We start from the raw sequence: 17,014 nt of genomic DNA on the forward strand, positions 1-17,014 counted from the left end.
GGTACACACCGTGTGTCTTCAGATACTTGATGCCCTTTCTTCACAGCCTCCATGTGTGGAGAGCTGAAATCACAGAGACAGTCATTTATTTTACTTTTCATCCTTTTGGTTGATAATTTTTATGCATATACAAAATGTATTTTGATCATAATCCCCTTTCATTATTTTCTTTTTTAAAATTAAATTTATTTTATTTTTATTTATTTATTAGACAGAGAAACAGAGAGAGAGAGAGACAGAGAGACAGAGAGAGAATGAATGGGTGCACCAGGGCTTTCAGCTACTGCACGGCTAAAAAAAGATTTTTATTTATTTATTTGTGGAGAGAGAGAGAGAGGAGAGAGAGAATAAAGCCCTCATTCATTTCCTGATGTTCCCTTATTTAGCAATCACCAGTTCTTAACTTAATGACTCAAGCTAATGATGAAGGGAAAATAGAAGCACATTCCAGGGTACTTCGATTTTTTTTTTTTTTTTTTGGTGAGGTAAGGTCTTGCTCTAGGCCAGGCTGACCTGGAGTTCACTATGGAGTCTCAGGGTGGCCTCAAACTCATGGAGATCTTCCTGCTTCTGCCTCCCAAGTGCTGGGATTAAAGGCGTGCGCTACCACGCCCAGCGGTACTTTGAATTTTGAAGCTTTAAAAATATTTTTTAAATTTTTATTTATTTATTTGAGAGAGAGAAAGAGGGAGACAGAGAGAATGGGCGCGCCAGGGCCTCCAGCCACTGTAAGCGAACTCCAGACGCATGTGCCGCCTTTTGCGTCTGGCTAACGTAGGTTCCTGGGGAATCGAACCTGGGTCCTTTGGCTTTTCAGGCAAATGCCTTAACCACTAAGCCATCCCTCCAGCCTTGGTTTTTGAATTTAGACCTTTTCCTGGCCTAGCAATAAGTGGTGCTACATTCTCTCATGATGCTGGGTAGCAGCAGCAAAGCCTCACTCCTGGTTGGCTCCCTGGTCACGGGAGGAGACCGCTGACACTGCAGAGTGCTGTGTTGCCACGCTGTGATATCCTGCAGGCGAAGGGTATGCAGTGCTTCTTCATTTCACAGGAGCTTTTCACTTCACCACGGGGCCATCAGTGCAGAGACCCAGGACAAGTCAGGGATCATTTGCATAAAACATGAATGCGGAAGCCTACCCTACCCATCCTTACTTTTTAAAAACTTTATTTTATTTTATTTATTTGGGTGCGTGTGTGTGTGTGTGTGTGTGAGAGAGAGAGAGAGAGAGAGAGAGAGAGAGAATGGGCATGACAGGGCCTTCAACCACTATAAACGAACTCCAGATGCATGCGCCACCTTGTGCATCTGGCTTACATGGGTCTTGGGGAATTGAACCAGGGTCCTTTGGCTTTGCAGGCAAGCACCTCAACAGCTAAGCCATCTCTTTAGTCCTATCCTTAATATATATATATATATATATATTATATATATATATATATATTATATATATATACATATATTATATATATAATATATATTATATATATATGTAATCTATTTATTTTATATATATATATATATGTATATATATATATGTAATCTATTTATCTGGGAGAGAGCGAAAAAAAGGTGGGGGAAGAGAATGGGCACATCAGGACCTTCAGCCACTGCAAACTCCAGATATATGCACCACCTATGTATCTGGCTTTTGTGGGTACTGGGGAATTGAACCTGGATCCTTAGGCTTCACAGGCAAGTACACTAACCACTAAGCCATCTCTCCAGCCCCATCCTTACTTTTTACTAGAGCAATGCCACTATGCGTGTCCTCTGGGGAAAGCCAATGACTTGCAGGTGTAACTAGAAGTGTTTATGAAATGGCAGGAATTAAAGCAACAATTTAAGTGATGTGCTAAAAAAAGTGGATATGCCATGGGGAAAGGGCACGAGGTGGTGCATACATCTGGAGTTTGTTTGCAGTGGCTAGAGGGCCCAGAGCCCCCATTCTCTATCTGCCTCTCTCTCAAATAAATCGACAACATTTAAAAAAAAACATGAAAGTGGGGCGTGGTGGCGCACACCTTTAATCCCAGCACTCGGGAGGCAGAGGTGGGAGGATCGCCATGAGTTCGAGGCCACCCTGAGACTACATAGTGAATTCCAGGTCAGCCTGAGCTAGAGTGAGACCGAACTTCAAAAAAAAAAAAAAAAAGAGGTAGCTAGCTTCCTGCCTCCTCCAGGCTGGTCTGGCCATTCTGTCCATCTGTCCCTGGATCCTGGATAGAGCCCCAACAATCATAGTACAAACAGGCCTGATCCAAGGTCAGGTTTTCTCTCCTGGGCTCAGGCTGGAAGCCAGTTTCCCTGCAGCTACTGCTCGGCACTACTTGGGTGGGCTATAAGAGCTCCTGAAGGCCTGGTCAGAATCCTGCTGGAAGCACGGAGCACTATACAGTGACTCAGACGCCCGACCCTTCTTTGCCGGCAGAGGTCATGATGTTTGATGAGCCAACCACGGGCCTGGACTGCATGACTGCGAACCAGATTGTCGTCCTCCTGGAAGAGCTGGCCCGCAGAGACCGCATCGTGATCCTCACCATCCACCAGCCTCGCTCCGAGCTCTTCCAAGTAAGGGGCACAACGCTGGTTCTCGGCGCTGTGCGGTGTTGAGCTGGGGGCGGTGAGGCACGGGGAAGACGCGTACTTAACTCCAGCAGAGGATGCGACTCATCCGCCAGTGCCTACTACTGCCAAGTGCATTTACTCATTCAGCCCACATGGCAATCATGAGGCTGGCATCAGCATACCCACTTGGCAGATGAAAAGAATAAAACTGAGAAATGGATCAAAAAAAAAAAAAAAACAAAACACCAATATCACAGGAAGAAGCAAGCAATGACGTTAATGGTCCAGTTGGATGCAAGTGATGTTTTTCCCACAAAAATAACAGATTTCCTTTAAAAATTTTTTTGTTTATTTTTATTTATTTATTTGAGAGTCACAGATAAAGAGGCAGATAGAGAGGGAGAGAGAATGAGTGCACCAGGGCCTCCAGCCGCTGCAAACGAACTCCAGACGTGTGCGCCCCCTTGTGCATCTGGCTAACGTGGGTCCTGGGGAATGGAGCCTTGAACCAGGGTCCTTAGGCTTCACAGGCAAGCACTTAACCACTAAGCCATCTCTCCAGCCCACAGATTTCCTTTAAAAACAAAAACAAAAACAAAAAACCCATGTCATTTGATCTTCTCAAATTCCTTTTAGTTATCTATTATTTGCTTTTGAAAATTAAAATTATTTATTTATTTATTTGAGAGAGTCAGGGTGCAGGAGAGAGAGAATGGGTATGCCAGGGCTTCTAGCCACTGCAAATAAACTCCAGATGCATGCATCACCTTGTTCATCTGGCTTTAGGTGGGTACTGGGAAATCGAACCTGGGTCATTTGGCTTTGCAGGCAAGTGCCTTAATCATGAAGCAATCTTTCCAGCCCGATTATTTACTTTTTAAAAATTAAAATATTTATTTATTTGTGTATGTGTGAGAGAGAGAGGAAGAGAGAGAGAAAATGTGCACACCAGGGCCTCTAGGCACTGCAAATAAACTCCAGATGCATGCACCACCTTGTACATCTGGCTTACCTGGTTACTGGAGAATCAAACCTGGGTCCTTAGACTTTGCAGGGAAGTGCTGTAACTGCTAAGCCATCTTTCTAGCCCTTCTTTGCTTTTTATAGTTGATAATCTGAGATTTAAAACACATCGGATTGGTCAAGGTCATTTCCTCAGTGATATGGCTGAAACTTAAACCCATGCTTAGTAGCTTTTCTCTCCCCCAGATATGTTGTTGGGATTCAGGATAGGATACAGCATGATGCACCCAGGTCATTCAGGCTGCTAAGTACAGGGATGCACTCCAGGGTCTCCAGCGGACCCACAAGAAAATCCTGATCCATGGCTGAGGCCACCCAGGATGGAATGACTGCTTGAACGTGTGTCTTCTACAAGGACATGGTGACCTGACCTCACACTAACACCTGTCTGTTGTCTGACCAGCACTTTGACAAAATTGCCATCATGACCTACGGGGAGTTGGTCTTCTGCGGCACGCCCGTGGAAATGCTTGAATTCTTCAATAGCTGTGGTTACCCGTGTCCTGAACATTCCAACCCTTTTGACTTCTATAGTAAGTGTTCTCTTCCACAGTCTTTGTCACTGCTTATTCCTCTCTCCTCTCTGATTTCTGCCTGGGTGGTACTACCACTTGTAGGTTGCAGGTGAAAACTTTTCCTTGCTTTTCAAGGAATTAATTTTGCCGGCTAACTAACTCACCATTGATGAGCTACCGGAATGAGATGGGAGTTCTTTCAGATTGGCACACTTTGACTTTCTTAGAGACAAATGAGCTGAGCTTCTGAATTCTCCCAGACAATTCCAGTGGGATTCTCATGGTCCTATTTGGTAGCTTGAATACATTCTGATTTATTCCTTTTTAAAAAATATTTATTTATTTATTTATTTATTTATTTATTTGAGAAAGAGTGTGCAAGTAAGCACACCAGGACCTCCAGCCACTGCAAAAGAACTCCAGACGCATGCACCACCTTGTGCATCTGGCTAACGTGGGTCCTGGGAAATTGAACCTGGGTCCTTTGGCTTTGCAGGCAAACGCCTTAACCGCTAAGCCATCCCTTCAGCCCATGATTTATTCTTTTTAAAAAATATTTATTTTTATTTGTTTATTAGAGACAGAGAGAAGGGGAGAGAGAGAGAGAACGGGCAGGTCAGGGCCTCTAGCCACTGCAAACGAACTCCAGACACCTGTGCCACTCTGTGCATCTGGTTTATGTGGGACCTGGAGAATCAAACGTGGGTCTTTAGACTTCGCAGGCATGTTCCTTAACCACTAAGTCATCTCTCCAGCCCCCATTCTGATTTATTCCATGGTCGCTTAATAACAGGCATTTCTCTGATGGGATGAGGTGTTATGGGTGCTACTCCTGAATCAATAATGAATCAATGTTGTCATCCATCATATATGTACCTATATGCATATGTGTGAATATGTGGGGGTGCATTTAAAAACACATGAGTTACATCTTTTGGGGGGGGGAATTTTAGTGGACTTAACATCAGTGGATACTCAAAGCAAAGAACGAGAACTAGAAACCTACAAGCGAGTCCAGATGCTCGAATCTGCCTTCAAAAAATCAGCAATCTATCACAAAACCTTGGAGAATATTGAGAGAAGAAAACACCTGAAAAGCTTACCCATGTTTCCTTTCAAGACCAAAGACCCTCCGGGAACTCTCTGTAAACTGGGTGTTCTCTTGAGGTAAGAATCTCAGAGGTGCCAGGCAAGGCCCATTTGAGGTCTGTAAACACCTATGAGGTATCGAACGAGAAAGAGATTAAAGCGGGCTTGTTTGGTTTTTCCAGGAGGGTGACCAGAAACTTGTTGAGAAACAAGCAGGCAGTGACCATGCGTCTAGCCCAGAACCTGATCATGGGTTTGTTTGTCATCTTCTACCTTCTCCGTGTCCAGAACGACATTCTAAAGGGTGCTATGCAGGACCGTGTGGGAATGCTGTACCAGTTTGTGGGCGCCACCCCGTACACAGGCATGCTCAACGCTGTGAATCTGTGTAAGTGCTGTGTGTGGCACACTTATCTCTCTCTCTCTCTGTCTGTCTCCATTTGCAGTCTTGCAGAAGTCCACCAGCTTACAGGCTCTGTCTGAGCTAAACTTGGCAGAGTGGTCATTGAGTTAGGAACACCTTGATGGGAACGAACAGCTTGCCAACGTGATGCCATTGACACAGGAAGAGGGATGTTGGAGGGATTCCCAAAATGGTACCAGTAACTTCAAGGTCAAGTTGGACTTAGGTGAACATGAGGGTCACCAGTGTCTGCACCAACCAGGCTTTTCTTTTTTTTTTTTTAAATTTTTTTATTTTATTTTAAAATTATTTATTTATTTATTTGAGAGCGACAGACACAGAGAGAAAGACAGATAGAGGGAGAGAGAGAGAATGGGCACGCCAGGGCCTCCAGCCTCTGCAAACGAACTCCAGACGCGTGCGCCCCCTTGTGCATCTGGCTAACGTGGGACCTGGGGAACCGAGCCTCGAACCGGGGTCCTTAGGCTTCACAGGCAAGCGCTTAACCGCTAAGCCATCTCTCCAGTCCCAACCAGGCTTTTCTGCCCCCCCCCCCCCCCCCGCCGAGCAAATATCAAGTGCAGGCTGCTGTCCTCCAAAAGAGGACAAAAGCCTCAAGTCACTCATTCACCCCTGCTTTAGCGGACGGCCTCCCAAGTTAGAGAAAAAGAGACAAGAGTTGTTGGATCTTTTGCAACCTCTTTGCAGCCCAGGTAGAGTGCAGGTTTCTGGGGTAGGGGGAATTGGCGATCCTTTCATGGCTGGAGAGCCGATCCAGCTGGCCCTCCCCATGCAGCCCAGGCCGATGTGAAGCCCAGCAGTCCTGCCTTCCTCAGCTGTATGGTAACCAACTGCTCTGGGTCTTGGCTTCCATGCAGTTCCCGTGCTGCGTGCTGTCAGTGACCGCGAGAGTCAGGACGGCCTGTACCAGAGGTGGCACATGCTGCTGGCCTACGCGCTCCACGTGCTTCCCTTCAGCGTCATCGCCACGGTGATCTTCAGCAGTGTGTGCTACTGGTAAGAGGCTGTGGCGGTCAGCCAACCTGGCCCCGGGTGGGAAGATTGCTCCTGGGCGACAGATCCCATGTCCTCTGCCCCGGGGGATCTGCAGTGTGCCCAGTCATGTCTCTGCAATGGACATAAGGTCTTATTCCAAGTCAAACCACCCAGCCATGGGTTGCATGGGATCCGAGAGTGAACCAGCAAGACTACCTGTGCCAGAGAATAGTCCGCCATTCCCCAAGGCCCTAGAGAAGAGAAGAGAGTTCGCAAGGAACCGGGGGAGGTGTAAGGACCCAGGCAGCCCCCGCCCCCCAAGCTGTTGCAAGCTGGAGCAGAGCAGCCCGTTGCCCTGAGATTTCACTGATGGATCCGCACATCATGGTTTGGGTGGGTTGAAGGAAGCTTGAGGTATCAGAGTAACTATAGAAAGCCCGCATCCAATGATTGATGGGATTTTCTTTTTCATTATAAGACTATAAACCCAAGAATGTGCAAAGTTAATGTAGTTGCATGCTTCGTTGTAATGGAGAAATCAGATCTCTTTTTTAAAAATTTTTTTTTTTAAATTTATTTGAGAGCGACAGACACAGAGAGAAAGACAGATAGAGGGAGAGAGAGAATGGGCGCGCCAGGGCTTCCAGCCTCTGCAAACGAACTCCAGATGCGTGCGCCCGCTTGTGCATCTGGCTAACGTGGGACCTGGGGAACCGAGCCTCGAACCGGGGTCCTTAGGCTTCACAGGCAAGCGCTTAACCGCTAAGCCATCTCTCCAGCCCAGATCTCTTAATCACTGTGGCCGTGCCTTAGGCAAGATGGAGGGAATGAGGCATCTTTCTCCCTGACTCCACTGGTTTTAGTAAGCTGCTCAGCTCACTCACTGTTCCGAGAGAACCTCAGGCAGTTCTAGGGATATCATCCCTCTTAGCTGCCTGAATTGCTGTGCAGTGCTCCTAACCATGAGCATCACAGAATCCCATGACACAACCAGTTATAAACTATATGACATGGAAGCATGAGGTGAATGAGGGCCTGTTAGTGTATGCTCCAAGATTAAGGGTTTGAAGGTCTTGGTGCAGGCTCTAAGATGATTCACGTGGAGAATGGCAGAGGTGAGGCCGCTACTTTCAACCGAGGGCGGTGGCAGGGGCCACCCGGCCTTTCTTGCTGGTCCTGATGAAGCCCCCTCATTCTCTGACTCTCGGGATCATGCTGAAACTCTGACCACTGGCAGGAACCACAGGCCTGTCTGGAGAAGCCTGAGTGAAGTTAGGGAAGAGCATTTCCCACAGGCTTTAGGGGAATTTTAGAAACGTCAGTATTAATGAGCAAAATAAAGCTGTTGAAAAAGTGAGGATTTGGAGCCCGGCGTGGTGGCGCACGCCTTTAGTCCCAGCACTCAGGAGGCAGAGGTAGGAGGATCACTGTGAGTTCGAGGCCACCCTGAGACTACATAGTGAATTCCAGGTCAGCGTGGGCTAGAGTGAGACCCTACCTCGAAAAACAAAACAAAACAAAAAAAGACAGCTCAGAAAGCTGAGTGTTAGGGCAACGTTCTCTCTCTCTCTCTCTTTTTCTTTTTTAATGAGAAAGACAGAGAGAGAGAATTGGCACTCCAGGGCCCTTAGCTAGTACAACTGAACTCCAGGTGCGTGTGGCATCCTGTGTGCATGTGCGACCTTGCAAGCTTGTGTCACCTTGTGCGCCAGGCTTATGTGGGATCTGGAGAGTAGCATGTGGCTCGTTAGGTTCCACAGGCAAGTGCCTTAACCACCAAGCTGCCTCTCCAGCCCAGGGCAACCAAGGCGAGGCTTTTCATGCTTGCCCCACACGAGCATTCCGTCTGCTGGGGATATTTACTGTGTTTGACTGAGAGTCACAGTTCCCACTCTAATGAGTATGGGCTACCTTTCCCAAACTGATGTTTCCACATTCAAAATTTCATCTGATCCTAAAACATTTTGGACACTAGATTGTGGCCACGAACCAACCTCAGGTGACTTTACTCCAAGGAACACCAGGAGGAGGGCTGGGCGGCAGCTCACACACAAGGACCGCTTGTGGGATTCGCTGCCTCAGTCTCTGTGACCCCTGCCACATTCTATGAAATGCTATGAAATCATCCTCCTTTTTTTAAATTTATTTATTTATTTATTTGAGAGCGACAGACATAGAGAGAAAGACAGATGGAGGGAGAGAGTGAGAGAATGGGCGCGCCAGGGCTTCCAGCCTCTGCAAACGAACTCCAGATGCGTGCGCCCCCTTGTGCATCTGGCTAACGTGGGACCTGGGGAACCGAGCCTCGAACCGGGGTCCTTCGGCTTCACAGGCAAGCGCTTAACCGCTAAGCCATCTCTCCAGCCCCATCCTCCTTTTTTTAAAAGAAAAACATTTTTAGGATTTTTATTTATTTATTAGACAGAGAGAGAGACTGAGTGAGAATGGGCACTCCAGGGCCTCTAGCCACTGCAAGCAAACTCCAGACACATGCGCCACCATGTGCATCTGGGTTATGTGGGACCTGGAGAATCGAACCTGGGTCCTTAGGCTTTGCAGGCAAGCGCCTTAACGGCTAAGCCTTCTCTCCAGCCCGAAATCATCCTCCTTTATAGACGAGGAAACTGAGGCACAGGTGGGTGTGCCTCACAGTCATTCATTCAGCTGGTTATAGAGGAGGTCATCCAGCTGAGTGGAGAGAGCCTTTCGAGGAGGGCACTCTTGGAGATGGGGAGTAGTTCAACAGAGGAAAGGGGTCCAGGGGCAAGCAGGAAAGACACCAAGGACACAGGTTCGGATCTCTGCAGAGGAAATGTCCGGTTTATGCTGAGGGTAATGAGGGACTGGGCGGCGGAGCAGAAACTGGTGGGAAGCCTTGGAGTCTGGTCAGGGAGACACTGACTGCCAGACTGCAGAGCTGAGCGGATGTCCTAATACGACACAGAGTGTTTTGAACCAAGCCGCGTCTCCTCTGTGTTGGGTACTGGAGAGTGAGCCTCGCCTCTCCTTGGCAGCAGACTGGGCTTAGGGTTGAGATATTAGACGGCCCAGGGAAGAGCCTCGGCAGCTGTCTGTGGAAGAGGCAGAGGACCCGAGATGAAGAGAGGATGTGGTGTCAACAGAAAGGGGGGCTGGAGAGATGGCTTAGCGGTTAAGCGCTTGCCTGTGAAGCCTAAGGACCCCAGTTCGAGGCTCGATTCCCCAGGACCCACGTTAGCCAGATGCACAAGGGGGCGCACGCGTCTGGAGTTTGTTTGCAGTGGCTGGAAGCCCTGGCGTGCCCATTCTTTCTCTTTCTCTGCCTCCTTCCGTCTCTCTCTATTGCTCTCAAATAAATAAAAATTAAATTAATTAAAAAAGCTAAAGACGCAAGGAAGAGCGAGAAAGCAGTATGAGTATAAATCCTTAAGATGGGCTGTGGTCAGAGCTGTGGTGGGAAGCTGACCCAGGAGCAGAGGAGTGGCCATGGGGGAGGGGAAGGGGAACAGCATGCGAGTTTCCAGTTGCTTTGTTCAGATCAGTACAGGTTAGAGGAGGTGAGGCGTACAGCCAGGTCATGGCAGAGGGAAACCTTCCAGAAAAGAGCTTCATAAGAGTGGTGGGGTGTGAGCTGGGTTTACAGGGGGGCGGTGGAGGGAGCAGACGCTATTCTGGATGAAGAGGGTACGTGCTTAAGTGATTATCAGGCTCAAAGAACGGTAGTCTTAGGATGTTGTAAAGATCACCAAAGACTGTGTCGGTAGTTGGGGCGCAGCTCGGTGACACATGCTTTTCTTGTGTGTCTAAGACAGAGTTACATTCCCAGCACTGAAAAAAAGAAAAAAAAAAAAAAAAACCAACAACCCAAACACAACAATTCTGACACCACCACCCCAAACTGACTGGTTTCATAGTAAACTAAGAGACAGGGACTCTGATAACACGGCACCATGTGTACCAGAGGATAAAGTCACACCTGGAAAAGATGGGGAGGAGAGAGAGGGGAACTATAGGCAGAGATAGGAGGATAACCAGAAACTCCTAAAATGGGACTCGAATTCACTTTCTGAGCATTGGGAAAGAGTGAAATTGGGAAGAACTTATAATTAAAAAAAAAATACTTTATTTGAGAGAGATGGGGGGGGGGAGAGAATGGGTGTGCCAGGGCTTCTAGCCACTGCAGAGAAACTCCAGATGCGTGTACCACCTTGTGCATCTGGCTTACGTGGGTCCTGGGGAGTCGAGCCTGGGTCCTTAGGCTTTGCAGGCAAGCGCCTTAACCGCTAAGCCCTCTCTCCAGCCCGAGAACAGGTAATTTAAAGTACAGGTTTATATCAGCCATGATGAGACCTGACATCGGAACCCCGGATGTCAAGTGGAAACTTGAGGGGACCCTAGGGTCTGCTGAGGCAAACTGGCAAAGCGGGTGGATCCAATTAGTTTTAGCGACAGTGAACCTCCAGTGGGTGAAGGGAGCTGGATGCGCAAAAGGTTGGTGGGGGTCCAAGAAAATGGGAGGCAAAGGGGCATGCGTGCAGAGGGTGATTTCAGAAGTGAGGTACTTGGAAGTAAGGTAGCTCCGAGTACTGCATTCAGTGTGTAAGGCACACTGAATGATCAAGATTCGGGAGGGCCAGCTGAATGGAGACCAGCCACTTAGGCGACATTGATGTTGATGGCCCCGGAAAGGTTAAAGGCCTTAAGGAGAATGCTATGAATCTGAATAGAAAGAATAGTCCTTGTTTCTGTGCTGAAACACCGTCGAAGGCGAGAGACCATTAGGCAAAAGGGAATAGTTTAGACAAATGTTATGATTTGGGCAAGAGGGTAAGGAAGCCTGAGAGTGGCGGAGAGCGTGGGTTTGAGACAGGTCCATTTATTTTCCTTACTCTTCCAAGTGGACTGAAGGGCAGCCAAGCCTAATGCGTATTAAGTCATTCTATCCCTAGAGGACCCAGTGTGATGAAAGGAACCCTCAAGGGAGGTACTCGGAGGATCAGGGAAGGGTGGCAGGTGAGCCCTTAGGGTGGAGGCGGGAAGGCAGGACAACCATGGCTCTTTATGGAGGCTCTGGAGAGTTCCACAGCCCTACTTCAACGTGGGCCACCATTGGCCAAGTAATTTAATATTTAGCTGTGAGAGCTTAAGGAGTTATAACAGGCATTTGCACTGAGTTAAAGCCAATGGAAACAATGTGGTAAGAGGTAGTCTCAAATGTAGACCTTGGTCCAAACAGGCCTCACAAAGGGGGATCTGGCTGGTACCGCTGACTCTCCCCACCCCTAGTTACCAAGGATTGATTCACAGAAGGCAAGCGTGGCGTTTTTCCTCAGTGACAGCTCCTGGAGAGGAAACTGAAGGCCTTGTGTTTTTCTAGGACTCTGGGCTTATACCCCGAGGTTGCCAGATTTGGGTACTTCTCTGCTGCTCTCTTGGCCCCCCACTTAATCGGTGAATTTCTAACTCTCGTGCTGCTCAGTATGGTCCAAAACCCAAACATCGTCAACAGTATAGTGGCTCTGCTGAGCATTGCTGGCCTGCTTGTGGGATCCGGGTTTATCAGGTAAGATCAAACGAGCCAAAGGACTCGGGCTGATGTGACTTGTGGCCAACGTTCACCTGATGATGGTTGTTATAAAGCAGATCCAGACGGAGCTGGGTGACGCTGGCTCACATTATCACCTTACCGTCTGAAGTGTTTCTAGTGCTTGCTAATCTTTATCACCTTAGACCTTGAACTGTTCACCATTTGCCTATGTCTTGTGACTGGGGATCAGGGTATGACAAGGTAAGCGTATTATTGATATGATTCACATATATTAAGCCATTAAAAGAGAACTAATCTTAAACCGGGTGTGGTGGCGCACTCCCTTAATCCCAGCACTCAGGAGGCAGAGGTAGGAGGATGGCCGTGAGTTTGAGACCACCTGAGACTACATAGTGAATTCCAGGTCAGCCTGGGCTAGAGTGAGACCCTACCTCAAAAGACAGAGAGAGAGAGAGAGAGAGAGAGAGAGAGAGAGAGAGAGAGAGAGAGAGAGAGAGAAAGAGAGAGACAAAGAGAGAAGAGAGAGAGGAGAGAGAGAACTAACCTTAATCCAGATGCTATAGAAAAACCTGCATTATGGTCAAACAGTCTGCATATTAGTTCGTGCCTAACTGGTACAATGAAGTCTGTATTCCCATTCTCCACTCTCAGTTCAATTTTGGAATTAAAACTAGCCAAAATAAGGAAAGAACCTGCAGAATAAGGTTCTGCTCAAGACAGAATTAGGGATTAAGGGGCATGTGCCAAACATTAACACTAATTGAGTAACATTTTTATGCAGATTTTATTTTATTTTTTAAAATTATTTGAGCAGGGCATGGTGGCGTATGCCTTTAATCCCAGTACTCAGGAGGCAGAGGTAGGAGGATCACCAAGAGTTCGAGGCCACTCTGAGACTACATAGTGAATTCCAGGTCAGCCTGAGCTAGAGTGAGACCCTACCTTAAAAAAACAACAACAAAAAAATTATTTGAGAGAGAGAGAGAGGGAGAAAGGGAGAAAGAGGCAGGCACAGGGAGTGCCCACGACCTCTAGGTGCATGTTCCACTTAGTATCTCTGGCTTAACATGGACACTGAAGAATCAAACCTGAGCTGTCAGACTTTACAAGCCAGTGTCTTCAACTGCTGAGCCAGCTCTCTAGCCCAGAAAGGGTCAGAACTTTTACAAGGAGCACTGGAGAAATGGCTCAGCAGTTCAGTGTGCTTTCTGCCCATGCATGAGGGCCTCAGGGGGCCTGAAACTACTCAAGTTCAAGTCTCCAGAACCCATGTAAACATTTGGGTATGGCCACACATTACATTGCCCGTAACCCAGGTCCTGCAAAGGGTGGTAGACCAGCCTGGGCTTGTGAAAGATAGCAAGTTCAGCTCTCAGTAAGAGACTCCAGCTCAAATAAGAATGGGTGGAAGTGGGCTGGAGAGATGGCTTAGCAGTTAGGGCGCTTGCCTGCAAAGCCAAAGGACCCAGGTTCGATTCCCCAGGACCCATGTAAGCCGGATGCACAAGGTGGTGCGTGTGTCTGGAGTTAGTTTGCAGTGGCTGGAGGCCCTTGCATGCTCTCTCTCTGTCTCACTCTCTCTCTCAAATAAATAAATAATTTTTTAAAAAAAGAATTGGTGGAAAAGCAATACAGCAGGACACCTGACATTCTGCCCTGGCTCTCATGGGCAAGTGAGTGCCCCTGCCTTGTGGCTTCAAGGGCATAATATCCACACCACACACACACACACACACATCACACATAAACACAGGCAAACAAAAAAGCTAAAAAATATTTAAAGGGTAAACATGACTGCAGGTAGATAACATATGTGTAGGCTCCTGTAAATAAACTATAGATCCCTAAGAGAATCTGAAGAAAGCTGTTTCCTTCATTTCAAAATCAAGTAGGACACAAAACGTATAGTTGACGTGCACTTTGACGTAATTATATTTAGGAATCAGAGCAAGTCATTTGCAGGTAAGAAAACTAGGCTGAGACTCGGCTGTGCTTAAGACCCATCCATGCGGGTACTCACGATGCATACGCTTCCTGGATGGAGCGCTGACCTTGGAGCTGTCACATGACCATGAGCAAGCCACTCTTCTATCTGAATTAGTTTCCTCGCTTATAAAATGGAGGCTTTTCTCTTTGGATAAGAATTTACCTGATGGAAAAATTCAATCCCAGGCTGGAGAGATGGCTTAAAGGTTATGGCGCTTGCCTACAAAGCCTAAGGACCCATGTTCGACTCTCCAGGTCTCACATAAACCTGACGCACAGTGATGAGAGTGTGCAAAGTCACACATGTACACAGGGAGCGGGGGCATGCGTCTGGAGTTTGGCTGTAGTGGCTGGAGGCTTTGGCATGCCAGCTCTCTCTCTTAAATAATAATAATAATAATAATAATAATAATAATAATAATGGGCCAGTCTGTTGGGCTTGCCTCAAAAAAACAAAAGCTTGATCTTAACAGGAGTAAATGAGAGAATCAATATGGAAACACATTATGAACTAGATATACTGGAACATATAAAGGTGATCTGTTACAGAGGAAAATGAGGGCTACCTTTCTTTTCATTTAGTAAAATGACTGACCAGAGCCTACTGAATTTTATCTTTTTTTTTTCTTTTTAAGAAAAATAGAAGAAATGCCTATTCCTTTTAAAATCTTCAGTTATTTTACATTCCAAAAATATTGTTGTGAGATTCTTATAGTCAATGAGTTCTATGGGCTGAATTTCACTTGTGGTAAGTATTTTACTTTGCAATATTTTTACATATTACTCTGAGCAAGCAATTTCCTAAGGGAAATGTACTTTTTAGAAGAAATGCTATATATATATATACACACACATACATACATATATATGTATATATATACATATATATATAATTTTTAAATTATATATATATATATATATATATAATTTTTAAAATAAAACTTAGCTTTGAAATAAAGCCCAACATTTCTCCAATTTTTAAAACAAAATATCCAGTGGCTGTTACGACTCTGGTCAAAGGTCAACAGCTTAAGGTCACTTTGATGTAATCAAGAAAATGATGGACCTAGGTACACTGAGGTAAATACCAGTATATTCTAGAAAGACTATGTTCCTGTACCTACTGAACAAAGCAAGGGTACTATCGTGGGCTCGTATTCCTCAAAGTGTGTATAGACATAGCTGAGTGGCTGTGTCCTGTGTCCCTGACTCCACCCTCGGTTTTTCCCTGTGTGAGTGAGGTCAGAGGACAGCCTTGGGTGTGACACCCAGGAACACATTCCACTTCTTGTTTTTTGAGGCAGGGTATCTCACTGTCTAGGAGCTCACCAATTAGGCTAGATTGGCCAGTGAGCTCCAGGGAGCCTACCTCCCCCCAACACTGGAGATACAGGTAGGCTCTGCCACACACAAAACTTTACATAGGTTCTGGGATAGAACTCAGGTCCTCATGTTTCTGAAGCAAACACTTTACCAACGGAACCATCTCCCCAGCCCACGATATCCCACGTTTGATGGCAGGTCTATCCCCAGCCCCATAATAGGGTAGTCAGAACATGAAAAGGGCACCCACAGAAAATTCCAGAACAATTATGTACTCTGAAGACAACTAAAGAGCATGGTAGAATTTAGTGGCTGTTTTACATAACTTTGGGATATTTGGTGAGAAGGGAGGATTGGGAATATGGCAGTGACTCTATTCTCGACACAGAAACAAGCCCTTTTCCATCTCCAAAGGAAGTCAAGGCCCCAAGTTCACTCTTGCTTCATCTAAATAGAACTCGGGGTTCTCCACAATATCATGTATCAAGAAGTATGTTTGGTAGAACAATAAATACCTTGGGGGTATTTGGTAAATACTTATTAAATACCCAGCAGGGCCGGGCGAGGTGGCACACGCCTTTAATCCCAGCACTCGGGAAGCAGAGGTAGGAGGATCGCCATGAGTTCGAGGCCACCTTGAGACTACATAGTGAGTTCCAGGTCAGCCTGGACTAGTGTGAGACCCTATCTCAAAAAAAAAAAACAAAACAAAACTCAATAAATAAACAAATAAAAAATAAATACCCAGCAGGTACCATAACTGACAATGTCAATCTTTTTCTTGGCAGGTAGCTCAAACAACTCTATACCCAAACATCCACTGTGTTCCATCACTCAAGGCATTCAGTATATCGAGTCAACCTGCCCTGGTGCAACATCCAGATTCACAGCAAACTTTCTGATTTTATATGCGTTCATTCCAGTTCTTGTTGTTCTGGGAATAGTTGTTTTTAAAATACGGGATCATCTCATTAGCAGATAGTTAAAGGGCACTGCTGGGAAAAGGGAACTTCAGCTGTAAAGACATGTGTGGCTGCTGCAGATGTCTGACCTAAGAGTGGCCCGCATTTCTTTTCTGCTGGGGCATTTTAAGTCTTTCAACCTTAAGATTCCATTCGGGACCCACGGATCTACTCAGGCCTTGAGCGCAGTGGAAACAGTTTGTGATCCCTTGCTGGCCCCGCTCGTGGGGACACATGGTGTTTGGAAATCGTGACTGTGCTGGCCCAAGAAGGTAAATAATAGTCCATAGACCTACGGAAGATAGCTGTGACATCTTGTTTTCCTTATTCTACACTTGCTCTCAGCCAAAGGACAGAAGTGATGTTTCCCTTGTTCTAGATACAAAAAAAAAAACCCAAACACATACTAAACTTAATAAATTATGTTTATATTCAATAAAGAATTTGGTACAAAGAAAACATTTGAGTGATTACTGACTGAAAGTGGCATCAGGAAGGTTTTGGGCTTGACAGAAGCAAAGCACCATGCAGACTTGGGGGAGAACCTTTAAGCTGGCATTCCACGCTCACGGCTCTGTGTGCTCACGGGGACCTTTAGCTGCCGTTCCACACGCAACGG

General features: G+C 46.5%; 1 protein-coding gene across 1 annotated transcript in view; it reads left to right on the top strand.

Moving 5' to 3' along the window:
• The window catches only part of Abcg5 (ATP binding cassette subfamily G member 5), a 28,909-nt gene extending 12,494 nt beyond the window's left edge, over positions 1-16,415 (top strand). The window contains exons 6-13 of the mRNA XM_045137812.1: positions 2,435-2,574; positions 3,998-4,127; positions 5,063-5,276; positions 5,381-5,586; positions 6,480-6,618; positions 11,954-12,139; positions 14,746-14,858; positions 16,222-16,415. Coding sequence (XP_044993747.1) covers positions 2,435-2,574; positions 3,998-4,127; positions 5,063-5,276; positions 5,381-5,586; positions 6,480-6,618; positions 11,954-12,139; positions 14,746-14,858; positions 16,222-16,415 — 1,322 coding nt within the window. The remainder of the gene's footprint in view (positions 1-2,434; positions 2,575-3,997; positions 4,128-5,062; positions 5,277-5,380; positions 5,587-6,479; positions 6,619-11,953; positions 12,140-14,745; positions 14,859-16,221) is intronic.
• Positions 16,416-17,014: the final 599 nt, after the last annotated feature.

This window comes from Jaculus jaculus, chromosome 18, assembly GCF_020740685.1.
Source record: "Jaculus jaculus isolate mJacJac1 chromosome 18, mJacJac1.mat.Y.cur, whole genome shotgun sequence".
Taxonomy (NCBI): Eukaryota; Metazoa; Chordata; class Mammalia; order Rodentia; family Dipodidae; genus Jaculus; species Jaculus jaculus.